At 39.7% G+C, this 22,370-nt stretch overlaps 1 protein-coding gene across 1 annotated transcript in view; it reads right to left on the minus strand.

Moving 5' to 3' along the window:
• Positions 1-22,370, minus strand: part of LOC140237831 (inositol 1,4,5-trisphosphate receptor-like) — a 170,799-nt gene that overhangs the window by 67,401 nt on the left and 81,028 nt on the right. The window contains exons 9-16 of the mRNA XM_072317764.1: positions 18,682-18,777; positions 17,664-17,824; positions 12,144-12,243; positions 6,173-6,333; positions 4,658-4,799; positions 4,050-4,202; positions 2,403-2,575; positions 152-271 (exon numbers count right to left, since the gene is read on the minus strand). Coding sequence (XP_072173865.1) covers positions 152-271; positions 2,403-2,575; positions 4,050-4,202; positions 4,658-4,799; positions 6,173-6,333; positions 12,144-12,243; positions 17,664-17,824; positions 18,682-18,777 — 1,106 coding nt within the window. The remainder of the gene's footprint in view (positions 1-151; positions 272-2,402; positions 2,576-4,049; positions 4,203-4,657; positions 4,800-6,172; positions 6,334-12,143; positions 12,244-17,663; positions 17,825-18,681; positions 18,778-22,370) is intronic.

Consider the following 22,370-nt stretch of genomic DNA (forward strand, 5'->3'; position numbering starts at 1 on the left):
CCGTGATGGGTAAATACAAACAAAGACACTACACAGATCTCAGCAATAAATTGTAAAGTAGTGATGGCAGTTACATCAAGAAAAGATTCTTCAAGCATACTATTATCACCAAGACGATTGTCAAGATGATCACCGAGTACAGATGACTCACTTGGTCTCGATGAGGATGTCGGCGTTGCGCTCGTTGAGGACCGATTTACAGATGAGCTCCTGGGTGATAGGGATTGCTTGGTTGTTTGACACACAGAGGTCTGAGAGGTACTCCAGGAATCTGTATGATCACAAATTATGAAATAACAACAGTATGGACATAACTGACCTTGAAGATCCTAATAACATTATAGCTTATACACTTAAAACAAAATACAAAAGGTCAAACATATTGGCACTCTTTCTAAACTGCAAAGCAACATCATCTATTAAGAGATATAAATATTTATGACATACAATTGTTTGATCTGAATATACATAATTGTGTATCTTTGATGCTGCAATATCACTCTGGCTGTTGTGGAGACAACAACATCAAAACCGCTTTGCAAACTTCAAGAAAAAAACATTGGGACTTTACACCAACTCCAACTACGATTGTACAAAGTGCATTACTGTCCACTTTTTCATGTTTTGGAGCTTTGTTTTGTTTGTGCTTTTTTATGGGGGTAATTTGGGCTTCAGAAGGCTCAATATTCATGATACACATAGAATTCAAACTGCTTATTTTGATGTTCAAATCTCATCCCAAAATGTTTCCCAAAATGTTTATTATCAACAAATATACTTTCATTCTTCATTCATATGACATTTGTTCAGACCTGTACCAAATATAAATACCACCAGGTATTTCTTCAGGCAGCGATCAAATCTGTTTAACATAATGGTCTCCATACTGGGGATGAATAAAATAATAGAATTACATATACAGTGTAAAATGCATTACACTTCCCCGTCAACACACACGGCTCAAAGGAAGAAACTCCTGATCCCTTATATACACTGTTTGAACATTTTCAGTTGCTAATGTATTTCACACTGAATCATGTTTTTGTTTTTGTTTTTTTCTGTGTACAATGCAATACACTCATGTGTTCGTGTGTGCGTGTGTGTGTGTGTGTGTGTGTTTGTGTATGTGTGTCTGCAAAAACTTGATTCATGTGTTTAATGTGCATTGTGTAGTCGTGCTAACATAGCATGAACTCTATTCCTCATCTAACAGCTCACAAGTGTTGAATACTGTTTGTACTTTATACATCTGAAGACTGTCATTAAAGAAGTTTATAATTTATTGCTACACATGTAGTTTCTCACTTGATCATAAACTCTTTATGTGCCTCTGTAATATTATCATCCACTCATTTTATTTTTGCATTTCAGTTTCATATTGTTTTTATGGCTGAAATGAAATGAATAAACTGAAACTAAACTTGAATGATTCAGCTATAAATAGAAAGCTAGTGTCTACATTATACCCTTACATTCTTTGCTGACAGATCATATTTTGACAATGTATCAAGGGGAAGTCACCATGAAATAAAGAAAAAAATGGTAAGAAAGAAATGTGAAAATATTGTGAATTCTTATCATAACATAAAACCAGAACTCCAGTATCTAGATACAATTGTATCCCCTAAGAAAAAAATTGGGTCGTGGTGAGGGGAGGAGATAAGGGGAAAGGGAGGGGGAGAGGGGGGGGGAGGAGGGAAAGAAAAGGAAAGGAAGAGAGTGGTTAAAGGGAGGGGGTAGATGGGGAGAGAGAGAGAGGGGGGAAGGAGAGGAATGTGAAGGGGAGGGCGAGAGAGAGGGAGTGAAGAGAGAAAGGGAGAAGAGGAAAGGGGATAAAGAAGAAAAAGTGAAAAGAGAGGGGACAGACAGAGAGAGGAAGAGGATGGGAGAGAGGGAGAGAAAGATCTAAGGGAAGAGGAGAAAGTGGAGAGATAGGAGAAGGGGAGGAAATAGGGAGGAGGAGGGGAATGAGGAGAGAGAAAAAAAGGAGGAAGGGGAATGGGGGTAGACAGAAAATGGGAGAAGGGAAAGGAAAGAGATAGGGGATAGAGATGAGACTGAGAAAGGAAGATGAAAGGGAGGTGAAGGAGGAAAATGGAGAAAGATGAAAAAGGTACAGGGAATTAAGACAGAAGAGGGGGAAAGGGGGGAAAAAGGAGAAAGAAGGGGAGAGTGAGGGGAAGGGGAGAGGAGAGAGGGGGAATGTGAAAGGGGGAAGAGAGAAAAAAAGGGAAGGGAGAGAGGGGGTGAGAGATAAAGAGAAAGGGAGAGGAGATAGAGGAAGAAGGGAAGGGGGAGGGGGAGGGTAGATGGGAGGGCAGATGGAGAGGAAGAGAAGATGGGAGAGTGGAAGAGGGAAAGAGGGTGGGGAGAGGTGGGGTAGGGTGTGGACAGGGTCCTACCTGCACTCTTTGTTCTTGCGGACCAGGTTGACGAACGTCTCGATCTCGGCAGCCGTGATGTGCTTCTCTAGCAGCTTGCGGTTGTTGTGGAGGAGTGCTGTGATGGTATCCTCTGCCAGCACATCATAGCCGATCTGCTCCTGCATGAAGCTGAAATGCTTTGCAATGTACTCCTGTCACAATATCAAAAACAAAAACAATATTTTTTTTATACATGTAGGTGAAGCAGAGTACCCTTTCTTTGTGAAAATAAACAAAGTATAGGAAAAGTAGCACTCCAAAGCTTTTTGTAAGAAATATGAGTTGATGAATTGAGCATTCCTTTGGTTTTGTTTAAATGATTTCTTGCAAACAAAATTAATAAGATTTCAAAGAAAAGGAGATTTTCTGCAAGTTTCATTTAATCTATAAAGCTGTCCTCAACAATCTTCATGAGATAAAGTGAAACAAGATATGATTTTCATAGTTCTATGCATGTCTGTCTGTAGGTAAGTACATACATGTACTGTAGATTACACAGAACGGGAAGTCATTGTTTGTTTGTTTGTTCATTTCCATCTGAGAGATGGCTGGATAGCCCATTTTCAGCTACGTTAAGCTGGTCTTCCATGGGGTCCAGTTGGATGTGAGGTGGGACCACTTCACCGGGTTAAGCACCCTTCTCTTTGCGATGAATGAATGAAGCAGGATCTTTAACGTGCATGAGTTGTTACTCTCTCATACATGGGACCTCCATTTTTATGTCCTATCCGAGGGACAGAGTGTTTTGCCTCTTGCTAGAGGGGACGGTATACTTACACACAACATTGCTCAGTCCAGACTCGGGTTCGAACCCGGGCCATGTGATTGAGTATAAATTCAATCCATCAAGCCTGTTAAACAACCACTTACATGTAGATGACAAAACTTATCACACACATCTCCCTGATGTTAAAGCCATGATCAAACTTTGCATTCTCTGCATCCATATGTATCACTTTCTCTAGTATTGATGAATGTGAATACTATTTGGTGTTGCTTCCTATTCTGTTACTTTGTCTAGTGCGCCTGGACCAATGCATATTCCTTAAAAACCCGGTAGCATGGGGATATTATGTATGACTTTCTCTAGTATTGATGAATGTGAATACTATTTGGTGTTGCTTCCTATTCTGTTACTTTGTCTAGTGCGCCTGGACCAATGCATATTCCTTAAAAACCCGGTAGCATGGGGATATTATCGAGTGGGAAGGCTGGCCCAGCCGTGACATACTTGAGAATCCCTATAATGAATAGTGTATGGCTGTATCGCTGATCTCTGTGTAAGTACACCACAGCTGAAGGATCTCGGCTGAAGTTGACCATTACTGACGAGCTTACACTTTGATGCACATACTTGTTGACAGTTGCTATTTGAGGTTTTTTCATGTACCCCGTGGGCAGCAAATGAATCGGGCCACCCATGAATCCCCACACTACCGGCCTTTAATAGTATCAAAAGCATTCTGCACATTTCTTGAGCTCTATAATTCTACTGCTCCTTCCTACTAGCAGCTTCATTCTGTCTGTATTCTATAAATCCTTTCATGAGATGATTTTTGAGCATGTAAAATCAGCTGAATAATTATTTTCTGACTCTTCCAAGACCAGCACTATTCTTCCACTTGCCTGGTTTTTCCTGTACGCCTGCTGGGACAACCTCAGGATCCTGTAGCACAGGCGGCAGATGTGTCGGTAGGGGGCGTGTCTAGGGTCAGCCAGCTCCTCGTATTTCAGCATGGCGTGTTCCCCCTTGAAGGGTGCCCGTAGGATCTTGAAGATCTGTGCAGTTGAGGATTAAGGTCATGGGGGGGGGGGGGGAGAGGGAAATAGGGTGGAATGGGGGGGGGGGGAAAGGGCAATTAGCATGGTGGTAAACAATGGGTATCATATGCTTTTGTGAATCTCAGTTATAGGTGGTTCAAATCACTGAAACAGATCTACTCCAGTGGAGATGAATAGTGACATCCAAGATAAAATCATATGATTGAATTCACTAATGAGGTAATTTGCCCTCCTGAAGACAGTTTAAAATGCCTCCAAAATCTTAACAGAATGCTTGACAGAATATTGATCCTTTGCACAGTACAGCTGTATGTAGGGAAGATTGAATGCCATGAGTATCGTTTTCCTAATTTTTGCTTTTGAATGTTTTATCGACTTATATAAAATATACATAATACAAACCAAAAACACACATCACTAAGATAAATTCTGCCAATCCCTTAGTCCCATACCTGCTTGAGAATGTCCTGCTCCCTCATCAGTTTCTGCTTGTCTCGGTCTGGATTGGTGATGACTACAGAGAGGGCATCTCCCCCGTTGTTCTCTTGTAAGGCCACAAAGTACACTAGATCAGTCAGCAGCTGCGTCACTGTCCTGTAGGAGACACAGAGTAGTATTCCATCCTCTTTAAATTCTATGGCATGTTTTCTAGCATTTCTCAACTCTTCCAACTGAATGAATCAATTATCTGGAGCATTATCAAAGCATCAGAAAAACTCACTCAAAATTACACAGTAACATGAGAAATTAGTCATCATAGATTACACAGGGAATTCATGTAAGAAGTCTTGATTGATTAGTTCCTTCTGCCATCTAATATCTTGCCGAACGCAGAGAATGCATTTGTCATTTTGACATGATTTATTTTCTACCAAGTGCCAGGGGAATATCATGACCTGATACAGCACACATCCTGTGATAAGTTCACTTAAAGGACAAGTTCACCTTCATAAACATAAGGATTGAGAGAATGCAGCAATATCAGTAGAACACATCACTGAAAGTTTGAGGAAAAATCGGACAATCCGTTCAACAGTTATGAATTTTTCAAGTTTTTGTGCAGTAACCGCTGGATGAGAAGACTATTGCAGAGTATGATCAAGGAGGTATGATGTCACACGCGTACAACAATACATTGTATAAGGAAAATATAAAGAGAATTTCACAAAATTTCATCTTTTGAAAAAAGTACACATTCCCTTGACTAGTTACCAACATATGTTATGGGTAATATTATTCCCCCTGCCTTTAGAAAGAGGCAAGTCAAGTGCTCTTTTATTATGCGAAAAAAGTGAAAATGTGTTGAATTTTCTTCACATTTTCTTTATACTGTTGTACGCATATGGCATCACAAGATGTAGTAGTCTCCTCATCCAGCGGTTCCAACACAAAAATTTTAAAAATTCATAACTTTTGCATCGATTGTCCAATTTTCCTCAAACTTTCATTGATGTGTTCTACTACTATTGCTGCATTCTCTCAATCGTTATGTTTATGAAGGTGAACTTGTCCTTTAAACATGGTTCTTGAAAGGCAGAGGGGGGCAAATCACTGTTATCTCCACTATCAAAGTCAATCAGCCACTGCATAATGCACTGTGTTTAAATATACTGTCCAATTCATGAGCAGACATGAGCAGGAACCTATCTCTACTGGAGCAAAGCCTCCCAAACAAAGGGCTCTGTTCCACTCCCTAGATAACATGCTCAGATGAAAAAAAAAAAAAAAACAAAACTTGCTAAGATAGTAATCATTGTTTGGATTGAAATATGACTCATGCTCTTTCACATGATTTTTGATGTCACATTGGAAAATGGTGCAATAGTTTTCAGCACACTCAAAATTATTGCATCATTTTGGGGCAGAGTAATACCACCACCTACAGTCTGATAGAGGAAAGTGGCTCAATGGCCATCTTTGACCAACAGAACATTACTTTTGAAAGCTTTGCACTCATGTCTTCTCACCTTCTCTCGTTCTGTGTGATGGCGCCCTTCTCCAGCTTGGCGGAGATGGTGGAGAGCACCTTGTTGGCGTCATTGGCGAAGTCAAGGTCGCGCACCTCAGCCGGCGGGACGGGGATGATGGCGAAGGCCTCCTTGTCTTCCCGTATCTGGGCCGTGCCAACCTGGTAAGGTGGAGGAGAAGATAGTCAGTAACAAGCCTCACACACAGGAGAACACATTCAAGTATTATGTACTCCATATTAATGAATACCTTTATTCTGTTATGGCCCCGTTGTCTGTTCAAGGAACATCACTTTAAACTCTCCCTATTGCAGAGCCACTGAAATTCTCCTCTAGCACTTGTCAAATTTCATCCTGCACTTTTTCACACAGCACCCATAACAACTGTACAACTACTATTGCCATTGTGTTGCTATCCCTTACAACATAATTCCTTTATTGTTTGATTCCAACAACGTGATGGTGTACATAATATAGCGTCAGTCTTCTCTTTCTTTAATTACGTACAGCACACTTTCATTTTTCAAATTCATGAAATTCTTCCGTCATTTGCCTTTATTTCTCCCTTACATACACTGCGTTGAGGAGGGCAGTCTGTAAAGTTTCAGCAATATGAGCTTACGCACATGTACGTCTTCTTCATTGCCCTACTTATGCTGCAAAATATTTTGATACACCTAAAGCCGATATCATTCCCAAGATGACACAAGCACTTCATTTACAGCGTACAACACTTTACCCATGATGTACACACTTGTAAGATCACTGTAATGCAAGTGTTAGTGACCCTCAGGATGCTTTATCATGTGACAATGAATCAACACGTTCCACAGCACTTACAATATCAAAAGAGGAACTGAGAACTCATTTTGATTTAGTTATTGACTTGGGAATGCTTCCAAAAAAGGGCTGGATTGATTACAAAGACATAATGATGTTGGGTGGGGGAGGGAAACATTCGTATATGACTTTATTATAACCTTCTGAAATGAAGACTGTACATGACAACCATGGAGCTTACCCAAGGCTTCCTCAATGTAGTAACATATAATTGATACAAACCCACTTCAAAGCACAGGGTGCGTTCGAGCACCCTAAAGCGAAAACCAAAGCGAACTGAACCAAAGCGTATCGTACCGAACTGTGCCAGATTTGAAGCGTTCGAGAGCTCTGTTGAGAAAGCGTACCTCATGAGTTATTTTTAGAAAAGGTCACACATTTTTGTAGCAAGAGGGTCATTCACCTGGCGCTTGAACTACTTACAGCTGTCCTGAACAAAGAGAATGAACTCTTTGCATTATGACGTATGTGCATGATACGCGCATTCTCACATGCGAACTTTTGGTACGCTTTTGGAGCACATCGGGAAGTGGCCACTTTTGGCTCGGTACAGTACGGTACGGTACACTTACGGTACACTTTAGAAGCATTCGAGCGCTCCTCTGGCGCGGGTATGGTACGGTACGGTTCGCTTTAGGAAAGCACTTGAACACACCTAAAGAATTGAAATTAATATGTACAGGTGGAATACACAGCCTCCTTCTAGGTGCTCAGCAGAAAAATTCAAAGAGTACATTTTCATATTCAACAACAGCTTGCAAACCAAGGAGAAAGAAGGCAGCAGATGATATAAATTAGGGATGATCAGAGAATATTCATGCTATTCAAAAGCACTGATTGAATATACATGTACATATTGGTGTGAATGAATCAAATTGTCTCATTTACTCTATAAGTGCTGAAGGTTATAACATGGACAAAATCTTTGCATTTCCTCTGACAACGAAACGGTCCCGCTGCAGGCGGAAAAGGAATCTGTCACTGCAAGCACCGGGCCATGGAGGTAAAAAGCTGCACAAAAAACCACAGAAGAAGGATATTCACCAAGGATCTGCCAAATATACCCCAGTCATCTGTCAGCACATGGAAGAGGTTGCCTTGAAAAACAATTTCCAGAACTCGCTGGATGGCAATCGCATGAAATGGTGTCACCCAGTACCTGATGAATGGGTGATCTGACATCCTGAGTACCATTTCATAGAGCACTTCATGACAAATTACTAAACTTTCAACAATTACAGAATGAAATTACAAGTTGCAGTATGACAGCTGCCAGATTACAAATCAGTTGGTAGAGCGAAAGTTGTCGCTACAACAACAGCAATGAATTGTTAGCTTCACACAACATTGCTAATCTTAAATAAAAATCTGAAGTTGTAAATTTTGATGATTGAAAGTTAGCAATAATTAAGATTAGTCCGAGACGAAAACTACAAGATTTGTTATGCTTTACGCTCCATTTGCCTCCATTATTTAAATATGAACATACTTAATGTAGTGAAAAATTGCATATATACCTCTCCATGAAATGGGTTCCTGGAATTTACCAGACCAGTAGGATTTGCATCGACTGGAATTACCCACTCTGAGTTGAAGTTTTTTTCAGTCGCTCTCACAACATAATTTGTGTTTTGACACATGACAAGGAACACTCGTCCTCCAAACTACCTACACACATGATGCATTTGATCAATACTGGAGCAAGAGCCATGAGTTTCAGATGCCACATTTGCCGGGAAGCTGTTTTAGCTCATGTTGATATAAATCAAATCTTCCCTGACAGCTAGTCTGAAAAACAATTGACCTCTCCGTCAAAGGTCATAAATGGCACAAGAAAGCTTACAATGCTTGCACATCAATGAATGAGATATTGATGGGTACAGCACATTCATAATGTAATAATATGCTCATTAATTACTCAGCACATACAGATACAATAATAATTCAAAAAAAAATCCTTTGCCTATTCAAAGCATGACAAAGCCAACAAATTCATATCATGGTATAGACTACACAAGCATCTTACATCTGTGTACTGAATTAGACTAATGTTTCAAACTCATTGATTCTTTGTATGACTCAAAACTACTGTAGGACTCCCAAAACTGTACAAATACCTTTTAATATCTTTTAATGAATGGGTAACATCTTGTTACTGCTTGTATCGTTATTCTGGCCACAAATATATGCAATCATGAATGTATATTATGATATTCACCAGCACAAAGATGTTTAGGCACATATTGTGCCTTTAGAATTTCGACAAGCCCTCATGTAAATGATTTCTTCTTTTTTTTTTTTATTAAATCACAAAAATGAAACACATATAGTTATCAAAGCACACTAAGAGCAGCCAGATCCTACAGGAGACAGTTCAGAGGTACTAGTACTTTCTATAAATCAACATCCCAAGTTTGATTGAAGTTTATGAGTAATATTATCAAGTCATATTAAGAATGGAACTATACAGGCCTATACTGTATCATTCCGTGGTTCACTTTGTGGATGTTTCTGAACTCTCTCACTTTCATCACTCGAGCCCCCCCATCCGCAATCCTTTCATCTGTGATCTGTGCCAGCGGGCATTTTCAGTCACCGCTGTAGCATTTTTTGGGACACGGTCAAGTAAAACACGTCTTGGAATCAGCAGTCAGTCAGGGGTAAGACCGTTGACACTTTGAAAATTGATCCATCAAAAGAGACGCACATTTCCCCATGAGATCAGGGTCGGGCTTCAACCAGGAAGGTTATTTTAAGACCATAATATTTTCCTTTTACTCTCTCCCTTGTATCTCTCTTTTTTTCTCTCTCTCTCTCTCTCTCTCTCCTTCCTTCTGTCTCACATACTCTAACTCTCTCTTTAACTATCTATCTATTTATCAATCTCTGGGTCTGACGGGTATCTTGGAATTCCCTCTCAGAGACAGGGGTGGGCTGATGAGCTAAAAATCTGATAGCTCGAATCCCATACAGGAGATGGCTGGAGATACGGTCGCCGGGAGTGTGACACATTACAGCTCTTTCACGATGCCGCGGGGTTGCCCGCTTCAATTACGAGCGTGGAGTCGTGGGTTATTTCCCCCAGATTTCGGAGAGATACATTACTTTGGCTTTTAATGAAGTTATCAGCCCTGCCACCGGCTGATAAGATGGCTCAGATTTTGTCGCTAGTGCCATTCTTGCATGATGCTGAAGACTAACCACTACAAAAAGATTGAAGACTACACATTGCTGGGGGTCAGACTACTAAAATTTTGTGATGGATTCATTTGTAAAGGGTCTGCCGAAAAGGGGGTCACTTTTGCTTCCCAAATCAAAACAGAATGATTATCGAGATCGCAGAGATACGGCAAGCACCAACACCAAGCACATCCAATGTTGCATCAATATTGAATGGATAGATGTTAGGATTAGCATAATATACAACTGTAGCAATCCTTTATTTGCAAATCATGTGGGGGGTGGGGGGCTGCATGGGCTGTGAAAACTGGTCTCCACACAGCTGTGAATGACAACTCACATCACAAAGGAAATGAACTCAGCTTTCAGTTGGTCTGTATGCTTGTTTTACATCTTGGTGATGGAACTATGAACATTTACCTCCTACAGCGGAAGTGAAGTACGTCCTGCGAGCTAGCATTTACACATGCAATAGACCAGTTTACTGACATATTTCAATTTAATGCAAATGGAGTTTATCCCCGACAACCAGGAAACTTGCCTTCGGAAGGTTTCAACTATTCATGCATAAACGATAAAAGCATGACACTTAATTACATGCAGCTGTCTTCCTACTTCCTGAAAGACAATATCTAAAAACTGACATACATAAAATACCTTGAATTCCAGAGCGATATGATATATATTTCCTTTCGCGTAATTATGCGTCATCCTAAATAGGCACGAGTGTAATGTTGCCAGCTGCTGTGTTTCGCAATTTTTATAAATTGTTGAGAGGTGACTCTGCGGAAATTTACGGAGAAGAACATTACCGAAATCTGAACCAGGAGAGATTTGTTCATGCAGTACCATCTCAGTGGAGGAATGAGTCATACCCGGCGAAATCAATGCCCAAGTTTCACAACTAATACCAATTACCATGCACATATGGACAATTATACTGGACAAGTGACCTGATTCAAATTAACAAAATTCTTGCGTTGAGTTGTTCTTATTGCAACTGATTGACAAATTGACCTACGTGGACACAAACATGCAGCAAATTAATCAATGTTTTAGCAGTAGCCATGCCAAAAAAAAAAAAAAAGAATAAAAAAAAATCATAGACATACATACTCGGGCAGGATTTGAACCTACAACCTCCTAATCAACGGACAAGCATCTTATCCACTAGGTAGACCACTGAGCTTTTGCCCAACAGCCAGTGCTGGTCCTAAACCTTAGAGCATGCAGCGGGTGAGAGCATGAATAAATATGGAGTAGTGATGACAAGATTTCCACAGCAGGTATCAATATACAAATAATGAATGTTTATGAGTGCAATGGACAGAATATTTCATGAGGTGAAAGATGAAATGATCCATTCAACGAGGTGCAGCCGAGTTGAATGGATCAAACATTTCATCTTTCACCGAATGAAATATTCTGTCCATTGCACGAATGAAAAACATTTATTATTTGTTTTATATAATGCCTAATATAGATCCTTGTCATTTGATGTTTTATTAATTTAGAAACAAGAGAGAATCTAAGATCGCAAAGTGCTCACTGAGCGCTTTACGCTAGCGCGGTGTCGCATACACACACTGCAAACGCAAGTGCGTTTGACACGCGCAGTGTGCCAGGCTCTCAGCGAGCGTGCAATGGAGCAAATCGTATGGATCCAAAATTGCACGGTAAATGGATCCACAGTTGCACGGACGATGACGTCATAGTGAAATGGGCAGAATGATCAATGTCAAACAACCAATCAAATGAGAAGGACCTCTTCAGGCGTTATATAAAACCAGATATTACACTTTTGAATTGGGTACCACCTTCCCTCTCCCCCCCCCCCAAAAAAAAAAACAAAACAAACAAACAAACAAACAAAACAGAAACAAAAACAAAAACAAAAATCTGGGCTGTCGACTGCAGGTGATGAGGGACAGGAAATCAATGATGTGCATACCTTCAGCATGACTGGCTTCTCCTCCCCTTTGTCCAGGGGAATCCCCGTGCTATGGACCCAGGTGTTGGTGCACAGGTGGCGCAGGCGCACATAGGAATTCCTGGCAGGTGGAAAACAATGGAAAGTACACACAAACTGCATAACTCAAACTAATCACAACTGACAGTGGTCTGTTTACTCAATTATTCAAATTTTATGCATACCTTCAAAATAACAGCTGCTCATGTTTACCTAGCCTTTAAACAAGGCGACTCGCTCTGCGTGCCCCCGTTTACCCCACAAACCTGTTGGCCGGCGAGTGGAGCGAGCTAGCCGCCTTTATCCACTCGTTCAGGGATGTGTACGCAGAAAATACACACGGCACCAAGGCAAGCCGCGCGCGCTTGCTAACAAATTTATATTCTTTGACAAATTTGCGTACAAATTTGTTAGCAAGCGCGCGCGGCTTGCCTTGGTGCCGTGTGTATTTTCTGCGTCAAATTTGTACGCAAATTTGTCAAAGAATATAAAGCAACAACAACGACAAAAGTACACATCCCTGAACGAGTGGCTAAAGGCGGCTCGCTCCACTCGCCGGCCAACAGGTTTGTGGGGTAAACGCGCTACACGGGGGCACGCAGAGCGAGTCGCCTTGTTTAAAGGCTAATGTTTACCAGGAAGCTTGCCAAGGATTTCTTGTGACTTGCCTGACATAGCAACAACTACCGTTAGTGCACCAGTTTTCAACAGGACCCAGATTTCGACACCCAGCAGATAATTCTTATAAAATTTTATACTCAATACAAACGTCTGACTTCAGCAATCAACCAAGTTATAAATCACATTTCTAGTCTTGTATAAACACCGTTTGTCACTTGTCATCATAATCCGACGGTAGAATATTTAGGAGAAAAGCAACACAGTGTCAGCAGAAATGTTAATGTCAGCCATTTTTAGGGGTTCAAAACAATATGACGCATTTTGTATACATCGCCGTAAAATTAAATTCACCCGTGCCGGTTATCTTGCTTTAGTATCAGTTTGTTTGCCAAATCTTGATGTTTGATTTCATAATCGTCTTTCGTAATTTCATGGCTGAATTCGTGATAAATGAGCAAACTTGTAGAAAGAGTTGGCTTTGAGAATGTGGCACCAGATTTCGACATTCCCATATCAAGACACGTTATAGAGGAAACAACAAGTTCTTGCGCCGGTATGATTGCTAGTTTGCGTCCACAATGCAGTGTACGCGTACTGTACGCACCATGTGATTTCTGTGTGATGCGCGCTGTGATTGTGTCGAAAAATGATGCTGGGTGTCGAAATCTGATGCCAGCGACGGCGTGACGGAAATCGCTTAAAAATTGAAAGCGAGTGCATTCAAATGGGAATTCGTTTAAGGCATAATTATCATTGGCCTTTGTAGCTCAACTTCATATCGAAATTCCGAGGTAAAACGGTGCAGTATTGATGGTAAACAAGGAAATGTGCTAAAGTGTCGAAAAGCGGTACCCGTACTGTACAGTATGAAGACAGCACTCCAAGTATTAAAGTACATTGACTATGTACAGGTGGATTGAAAGGCTTGGGAAAAAGTCCTCAGGGGAATTAATATCTACAAATTTGCAAACTGGCCTATTGCAATGGTCTTTCAATAAACACCACTAATTTATTGGGAATCTATCAACTAAACACATGCTAGCAGATACAGTGTTTGAAGTCAGGGTTTACCACCATGTAATTCACTGTCACAATCATCAAACTCTATCACATACTATCATACAATGTATATTGCATCATACACAGAACTACTACTAGCTGCTTTTCTCTGAACATGTAAGCATTCTTCTGATTAGGTTCAACAACGATCACTCCCTGTTAAAAGCATAATCGAAAGTAGAAGTACAAGTATACTCCAATGAGTGTCTCATCTCCACTCAATGAAAAGGAACATTGTAGCAAACTCAGTAGCACCTTAAAGAAAGCTTGCATCTTCTTGAACGTGACCTAATGCCCAAGAAATACCAAGTGAGATTGGATATACTTGGCTTGTATTTTGTTTTCATGCAATACATTTGAGAGGAAGAGTATCAATCCATCACTGTTTTAATTCATTTGAGGTTACTAGTGTCAGATGCTCATAATAAACACCCTATTCATCATTACTTGTGACAAAGAGTACATATTTTTAGAATGAACTGTAAGGAAAGTAACCCTCAAATCAACTGAGCGATATAATCCTACACAGGAATACAGACAGATATAGATTGATAGATACACTGTAGATATGATAGATAGATAGATAGATAGATAGATAGATAGATAGATAGATAGATAGATAGACAGACAGACAGACAGACAGACAGACAGACAGACAGATAGATAGATAGATAGATAGATAGATAGATAGATAGATAGATAGATAGATTGATTGATTGATTGATTGATTGATTGATTGATTGATTGATTGATAGATAATAGATAGATAGATAGATAGATAGATAGATAGATAGATAGATAGATAGATAGATAGATCGCTAGAAACATGTAGCCAGCTAAGTAGATACTGTATGCCATCTCATTTCTGTTATTGTTTGGCCACATAGTACTGCAAACAAAACATACCGGTACAACATCCTAGCCTACATTTTGTCGGTTATTGGGTTCTCATTCTGGTGGCTTAGAATATCGACTGGAACCACCGTGAGCTGAGGAAGTTGGAACTAAGACATCTAGCTAAGGTGACTATCACACTGGAGTCACAGGACAGCATGCGTGACGATCACAGACGATGATTGCCGTGACATTGCGTCACCGACAGAAAGCTGAATCCATCAATAGCAGCATTCAAGGTGTCTTGTGAGCTTTTAAAAGCCATGCGTAGTGCCAAAAGGATGTAGATGGTTAGCGAAGTCTTTTGCAGTACCAAGGAAAGCAACGGGGAGGCTTCCAACTGACTTCGTCTCTGTTATGCTTTTATCTCTTGATCAACATCACAAGACCAGTTCTGACGGATTGCCTCGTTCGCCGATTGCCACGCTGAAGCCTGTTTTGTGTGATTTGCATTTAAAGGGTGTGCACGGTTCTGGTCGAGGTGAGGATTTAGCTTTTAACGTTTTGCAAGATATTCAGAAACCACTCTATGAGATGTCAAAGAGCATGCAATTCTAAGGGGTATCAAAAGTTTATTTGATGAAAATCGGTTTTGAAATGGCCGAGATATCCAAATACAAGGTGAAACAAAGAGATCCTAATAAAAGGTGTGGCCTGTCGCCTTATATTATTATCCCTTTTTTGGATATCTCAGCCATTTGAAAACTAATTTTCATCAAATAAATATTGAATCCTTCTTACAATTACATGCTCTTTCATATTTCAGAGGTTTCTCATTGTCTCACTTAGAAATGTTCAAAACATGAATCCCCACCTCAACCAGTACTGTAGAGTCCTTTTAACAACCGCTGTGGTATACACCTGGGATTCGTGTGAAAGCATACGGAGGAATGGATCTACCAGTGGCAGATTTTGATTAATTTAGGATGAAAAAAGAACTTGGTGAGACAGTTGCCGCATTGAATGATTTCCTGTAACCAATGAATGCATGGACATGACTCATGAACATTTGTCAAGGGAATACAGAGTACAAAGGGAGAGATAAACAGAATCAGAGTGTCAGACTGAACAACTGAGTATTTAAGGAGAGAGAACACACACACAGACACACACACAGACACACACACAAACACACAAATTAATCAAATGTCCACAAATGAATGTCTTTAGTGAAGATTTACGAGGAGGTCATTGAGAGCTTTGTGAGTTCAGGATACCATCCCTTCATTAAATTTGCATAAATGGCATCTATTGATATCAGTTTGAAAATAAGACAACTTCAGATTATGCCATATTTTTAACTTACATCAAGCACTATGATGAAACATACCTGTGCCACTCGGCTGGATTGATTCTTACTCTACTAATCACAGCCAGCTTGAACACTGTATAAGAATTAACTTCTTTAACATCTAATATACCATAGAATGACTCTTTTCTTTTCCCCTGTTTTTAAGTAGCTCTCCTTCAGATCTAAGTCTGACTGTTGTACCGGACATCAGATCTTTAAAAATTACAGCTACGGTCATGGAGAGTCATTACGCCCGCTGTGTTTGGACTACCTCCGCTGTGATTGACAGTGTGTTTTTTCTGAGGCTATATCTGCTAGGTACATCTGTTAGCCACTCAGCCTCCACCAAAGCCTTTTACTACTTTACAATGGCTGGCTGACGTCAATGCAGATTGCTTTTTCTCCTTTTTCTTCTTCTCTTTGCGATAATATTCCATTCATGTCGCGCCTAAATTCCCTCCTACTCTTTCCCGTTGGCAAATTGATATCGCTGGAACAGACTCCTCACTCATTTCTGATAACCTTTTGTCTCAGTATCGAACTTCATTACACTTTTTTTCAATCACTTCTTTTAAGTGAAATTTAACATTCTATCAGCTCCCTTGCCATGACTGCCAGTGAACTTTTCATGGATAAGCTGTAATGATATGAGCTGTGATAAATGCAAGGAACTGATTTCAATTCATTCAGCCCCATGCCCTTTGAAGGTTTGCATGGTGATGCAAATGAAGGCAGAGAGGTTTGCAGTTTCACCTGTCCAGTGGCATTACTGCAAACCATTCTTCCTCATTCAGCCCATCAGAAATATCGCATAGGATAGATGTCAATCACATGTTAACATCACGATACTGAGAGGGGTAGGGCCTAATACCTGTCTACAGCAAGTATTCAGTAAATCATTCACAGCAAAGTGAAGGCACACATTTCCCCTTCTTTTCTCTGTCAGCATGAATTCACCCAATCCTCAATTTTTCAGTAATTTAATTTGTGAATTGAAATCAATGCCTCTTTATACAGACTTTTGTTTTCATTATTAGATTCTGTGATGTGTGCAATCCTGATTTGAATACCTCTGTTTTCTTTGATAGTACGTTTATAATAATACACTATGGTGTGATTGCAATAATCAATTTTGTAAATGCAGCATTACTATCTATTATTTGTTGCTATTTTCACAATCACTATCACGATCATTATCACCATTATCCTGATTATGATTATTATTACTACCCCGTACTGCCACTAGCACTACCACCACTAATACTGCTATTACTACTACCATCACCACCACCACCATCACCACTACCACCACAACCACCATCACCATCACCACCATCAACATCATTACTATTACCACTTCTACTACCACCACCACCACTACAAATTTGTACCATCACCATCAATACCACTACCATTACCGCCACTACCATTACCTACCCCTACCACCATCACTACCACCACTAACACTACCACCACAACCACTAACACCATCACTACCACTACCACTACCACAACCACCACCACCACCACAACCACTACCAAAACTACTACCACTATCATCACCATTACCACTACCACTACTACCACTTCTAACTGTTATTGCAACCATCACCATCACATCATATTTTCTTGCTTACCGTGGAACCAATGAATCCCCCCGTTGGAGCGTGGTCGGGTCCAGCTCGAAGATGGAAGCAATGTCATTCCCATGATGCATTGGCACGAGGTGGTAAGTGGTCCCGCCATGCGGGCCCCGCAGCTTCTCACGTGTGGGATCTTTGGTTGGGTCATTGTCGGCCTGGGAAGGGTCGGACAAAGGCAAAGTTATAGGATTAAGGGCCTAGGGTTTGGCCACATGACATATCTGGATCACGCTTCATCGCTCAAGCTGTGAGTTATTGCAAACTGTAGCAACTGTATTTACCATGGCAACAACTGAAATGCTCACTGATGATTGGCTGTCATGTCGCTGGAATATTTTTCAGCTGCAATATTTGTTGCATTTATGGATGTCATGTGATGATTACTGGAAAGGAGTCCATTTCTGACGTAACTGTTCCATCTCATAGTCTGAACCAGGAACTTCATTCAGTAAAAGATCACCACACTAAGCTCATTCACACCCTGAAAAATCTATGGGCTAGAAATATCAATGATTAGAAAAATCTATGATCGGAAAAATCTATGCACTCAAAAATCTATGCTCTGAAAAATCTATGCTCTAAAACATCTATGCTCTAGAAAATCTATCCTCTCTATCTGTTTTCTTTTTTTAAATATATGCTCTAAAAAAGCTTTCCTCTGAAATACTAGTATCTATGCTCTGAAAAATCAATACGTTGAAAACTCTATTATCTGATATATTTATGCTCTGAAGTATCTATGCTCAGAAAAATCTATGCTCTGAAAAATCTAAGCTCTTAAATTATCTGCTTTTACATGACTGTATACTATAACATGTTGCAGTAACAGAGCATTCATTAAATGCAACAATGCATATTGGAGTGCTACAGGTTATTAAAGTGTATCAGAAAATGGTAAATCCTGTAGTCTATGCTTTGGAGGGTGGTTCACATTCCTCTGACCATGGACCCTACCACGTCCATGCTCTGACTAATATGAGGGAGGGTGTACGGATCACAGACAGAATCTCACCTCAGCTGCTAGGTACTGTCCGGTGGCAAGATGTTTGAAGCGAAAGAGGCTGTTCCAGTGACCGGCTCCACCCCTGCAGGGATCGTGTTGCACAACCTGGCCAGGTCAATGTATGCAAAAAGATGAGAAATATTTGAAATAGAACAAAGCTTCTACTTGTACATCAACAGAAAAAGAAAACTGTCTTGTCCACTCTGAAATGATAGGTATGTGAGACATAAACTTTATCATTCTTTTAATGTGACAGATACATGCATATGTCTTAATAGTAATGAATTCCTACATTGAATCATAAACACAGAGTATTCTCTGACATACATTGTAATAAACACATCTGGGTAATTTTTACACTGTGAGCTCCAGCTACAGTAATTGGTCATCTCAGCTTTCCTTGGTTACTGATCAAGAGGCATATTCATAACTGGTAAAGGAAGATGGAAAGAAATTAAAAAAAAAAGAATACAACACAACAAATATAAATCATCTAGCAAATGTCCTATTAAACTGTCCACAAGCTTCACACTAAACAGATAGTGAGAGTTCTTTGAAAAGTACTTGAGGACGAGATTTTAAAAAGATGACATCCCAATATACTAGGCATGTTTAATCATATATGTTTCTGATGAATGAAACAGGAACTCATATTACGAGATTACATTGAATAGCTCAATACATCAAATTGATCACAATGATTGATTGATTACATGTCTCATACTATCTGTGCTACTTGTCTCAGACTTTTTTCTCAACCATTCCAATTAGATGAAATGCCTTCTTCCTGGAATAACTTTCCATGAGGTTCATGAAAGGAAAAAATGGTTTACACCATGACAGCCTTTTCCATTTACTTCCCCTGTTCCACATTCCACTATACATGGGCCTGTCTGAGTCACAATTTGCAATGTATACGACTGTTGCAAATCACAAACCTTACATGCAGTAATTTTCATTGACATCAGGATATGAGGAAAAGTTCAAGTTCCCCCTCTTTCATACATGTACATCTTTCCTTTTTTTTTCTTTTTTATTTAATTTTCTACAACCCATATTTGATGTAATGGGGACACACAATCAATAACTGCATTTTCTTTTTTTTTGTGTTTCATTTTTAAGGTTACATTATCAAAACAATGATCATCATAATTTGCATATACTGTGCATAAAAATCTAAAAGCCTCTCCATGCACTTTAAAGAAAAAAAACTTTGTAAAGATTTTGCAACTTGATTAGTGTCTGTCTCAGCTCTAAGATAATCTGGTGACCTATTCCACAAAATCAGTGCTGCAGTAGCAGTTATCAGATACTTTATTGCATTCACATATATGTACCCTTGACAAGTCATTCATCAATTATTTTGTTTCATCTTAATGAGTTCTTCGAACGCGATGGGTCCTAATCACATGCTTGCAGTCACGATTCTCAAGTTGCACAGTTTGTCTTATCTCCCAACACTGTCTGCTGGTCAACAGAATGGTAAAAGATGCTCAGCTTGCGAGTCACATTTTTGTTTAAGCGCTTCAAATGATCATGTGAGACGGGCTATCCCCCCTCCCCCCCCCCCCAACACACAGTTATCTTCATCATTCTACATTAATATCATTATCAAGTGTAAAACAAAAGCCTCAAAACGACACACACTCCCGCTAGCTTGTCTAACATCAGAGTCAACTTCCGACCTCATAAGCCGGTGCCTGCAACCACAAAATGAATGACGCCAAATGCCAAGCTCATATCTGTGACTATCTTATTTTTTCCTGAGAATAAGGATGTTTCGCCAATAATTTCCATGAGCTGGGGGCAGAGGGAGATCCAGTGTTGTGTCACCAAACAGAAACCTCATATCATTTTCACTTCTATGCTCTTCAACCTTTCCATTGCTTAAAGGGTTTCTTTTATGTATTTTAAGGTGTATCAAACTTTCTCTCACTCAAAGCAGAAAATTTCACATAATTCAGCATACATTTAGACAAATATATCATGTATTTTGTGATTAGATTGCAGAGGAGGGTGGTACAGAGATAAAATACAATCCAGGCAAAGACATTCGCACAATTTCACCCAAACATGAACTCAATGACAACCCACTTATGTAGGCAAACACACACACACAACAATGGCAATGATGTAACATCTTTATAGGAAAATCATTTCTTGCCTTATAGACATTACTTTTTTTCAATATATGCATTACATTGTATGTACAGTGTATTTACACAAGACTCTGCAACTGCCCCTGACAATTGAGAAATGTCTGATTCACATCACACAACAAAGAGATGCAAAGGAAATATTTCGACTTCTTGCAGGTAAACAAAAAAAGGAAAGCGGTACTGTAAAAGTGGATATTTTCGCGGGACTAATTTTTCGCGCTAGGCCGGGTCAGAAGAGTTTCGCGTGTTTTTAATTCCGCGGAATCAAGACATCACGCACAGGAACGTATGGCAAGCAAAAATATTCACGTGTTTTTATTTTCGCGCTAGTTTCTGGTTGCGCGAAATGTGCGAAAATTTCAACATCGCGAAAATTTCCACTTTTACAGTAATTCGTCTACAGTTCAGCACATGCTGTTCTAATATGCAATGCATTCTGCAACTAATATTTCATTATTAATCTATTTGTTCATTTATTTGTCTATATACACGTGTACCTTTTATTCACATACATTTACATTCATCACTTATCAACTTATTAACCTACAAAAATGTATGTTGCATTTATTATCTCATTAATTTCATGTTTATTTGTTCATTTATCAAATTATTTACTCAGAACATACAGCCTTCCAAAAAATAACTATTACAAAATGTACATGTTCCCAGACAGTCAGCTGTCTGGCACAAAGATGATGTTTAAAATGAAACTTATTTATGCCCTAGAGTGGGATTCTTCCTAGAAGCCATATTCTCTACTCCACTGGCCTAAATATGAATATACAGAACTACTCTGGCATCAAACAACAACTGAGAAAATCAATAGCTTCATTTCACATGGAATATGATATACCGCCGGTATGCAAAGAAGACATTGATTTGATAAGACCGTGGTTTTGAGGTCTGTGCAGATGATACTCTCTGAGTGAGGGTATAATGAAGTTCTAAGGAGATATTGATGCTATTAATAAAGATGCTTATCACAATGCTCCAAGCTACGGGTCATCAAAAGAAGACGGCGGTATTCTCTCTATCATGTTTATAGTTTGGGAATTTTTTCGTAGGTTTTCTTCTTCTTCTTTTTTTTTCACCCTAGGGCAGGTGATTAGCAACATGTCCTTGAGGAATCAATCGAGTTTCAACCAGGTATTTGATGTATGCAGACATTGCCGGGGGAATAAGATACGGTAGAAAATGAAATACTGGGTAGTGCGGTCTTAGACATTAAAAGCTTCTAGGGTTCTCATACACCTTGCAATAATCAGTGGCTAGAGATTGGCATTGTCTTTGTGAGCAGATATCTCCTCTCTCAAAGCATTTACCAAGAGATTTCTTGAGGGAAATCTAAAAGGTAAATATTGTCGTACAGACACAAAGTACAAGATCTTACTGGTAAATGGAAGATTAAATTTCATAGACACAAAGTGTGGAATGCAATCATCGATCTTCATTCTAAAAATGTCTAAAGTATGATAGGATAATCCTCTCAACACAGAGAAATTCCATGAATGCTCTTCTTGGGAGCCGTGAATGTTGTAG

This window comes from Diadema setosum, chromosome 2 (genome assembly GCF_964275005.1).
Source record: "Diadema setosum chromosome 2, eeDiaSeto1, whole genome shotgun sequence".
NCBI lineage: Eukaryota > Metazoa > Echinodermata > Echinoidea > Diadematoida > Diadematidae > Diadema > Diadema setosum.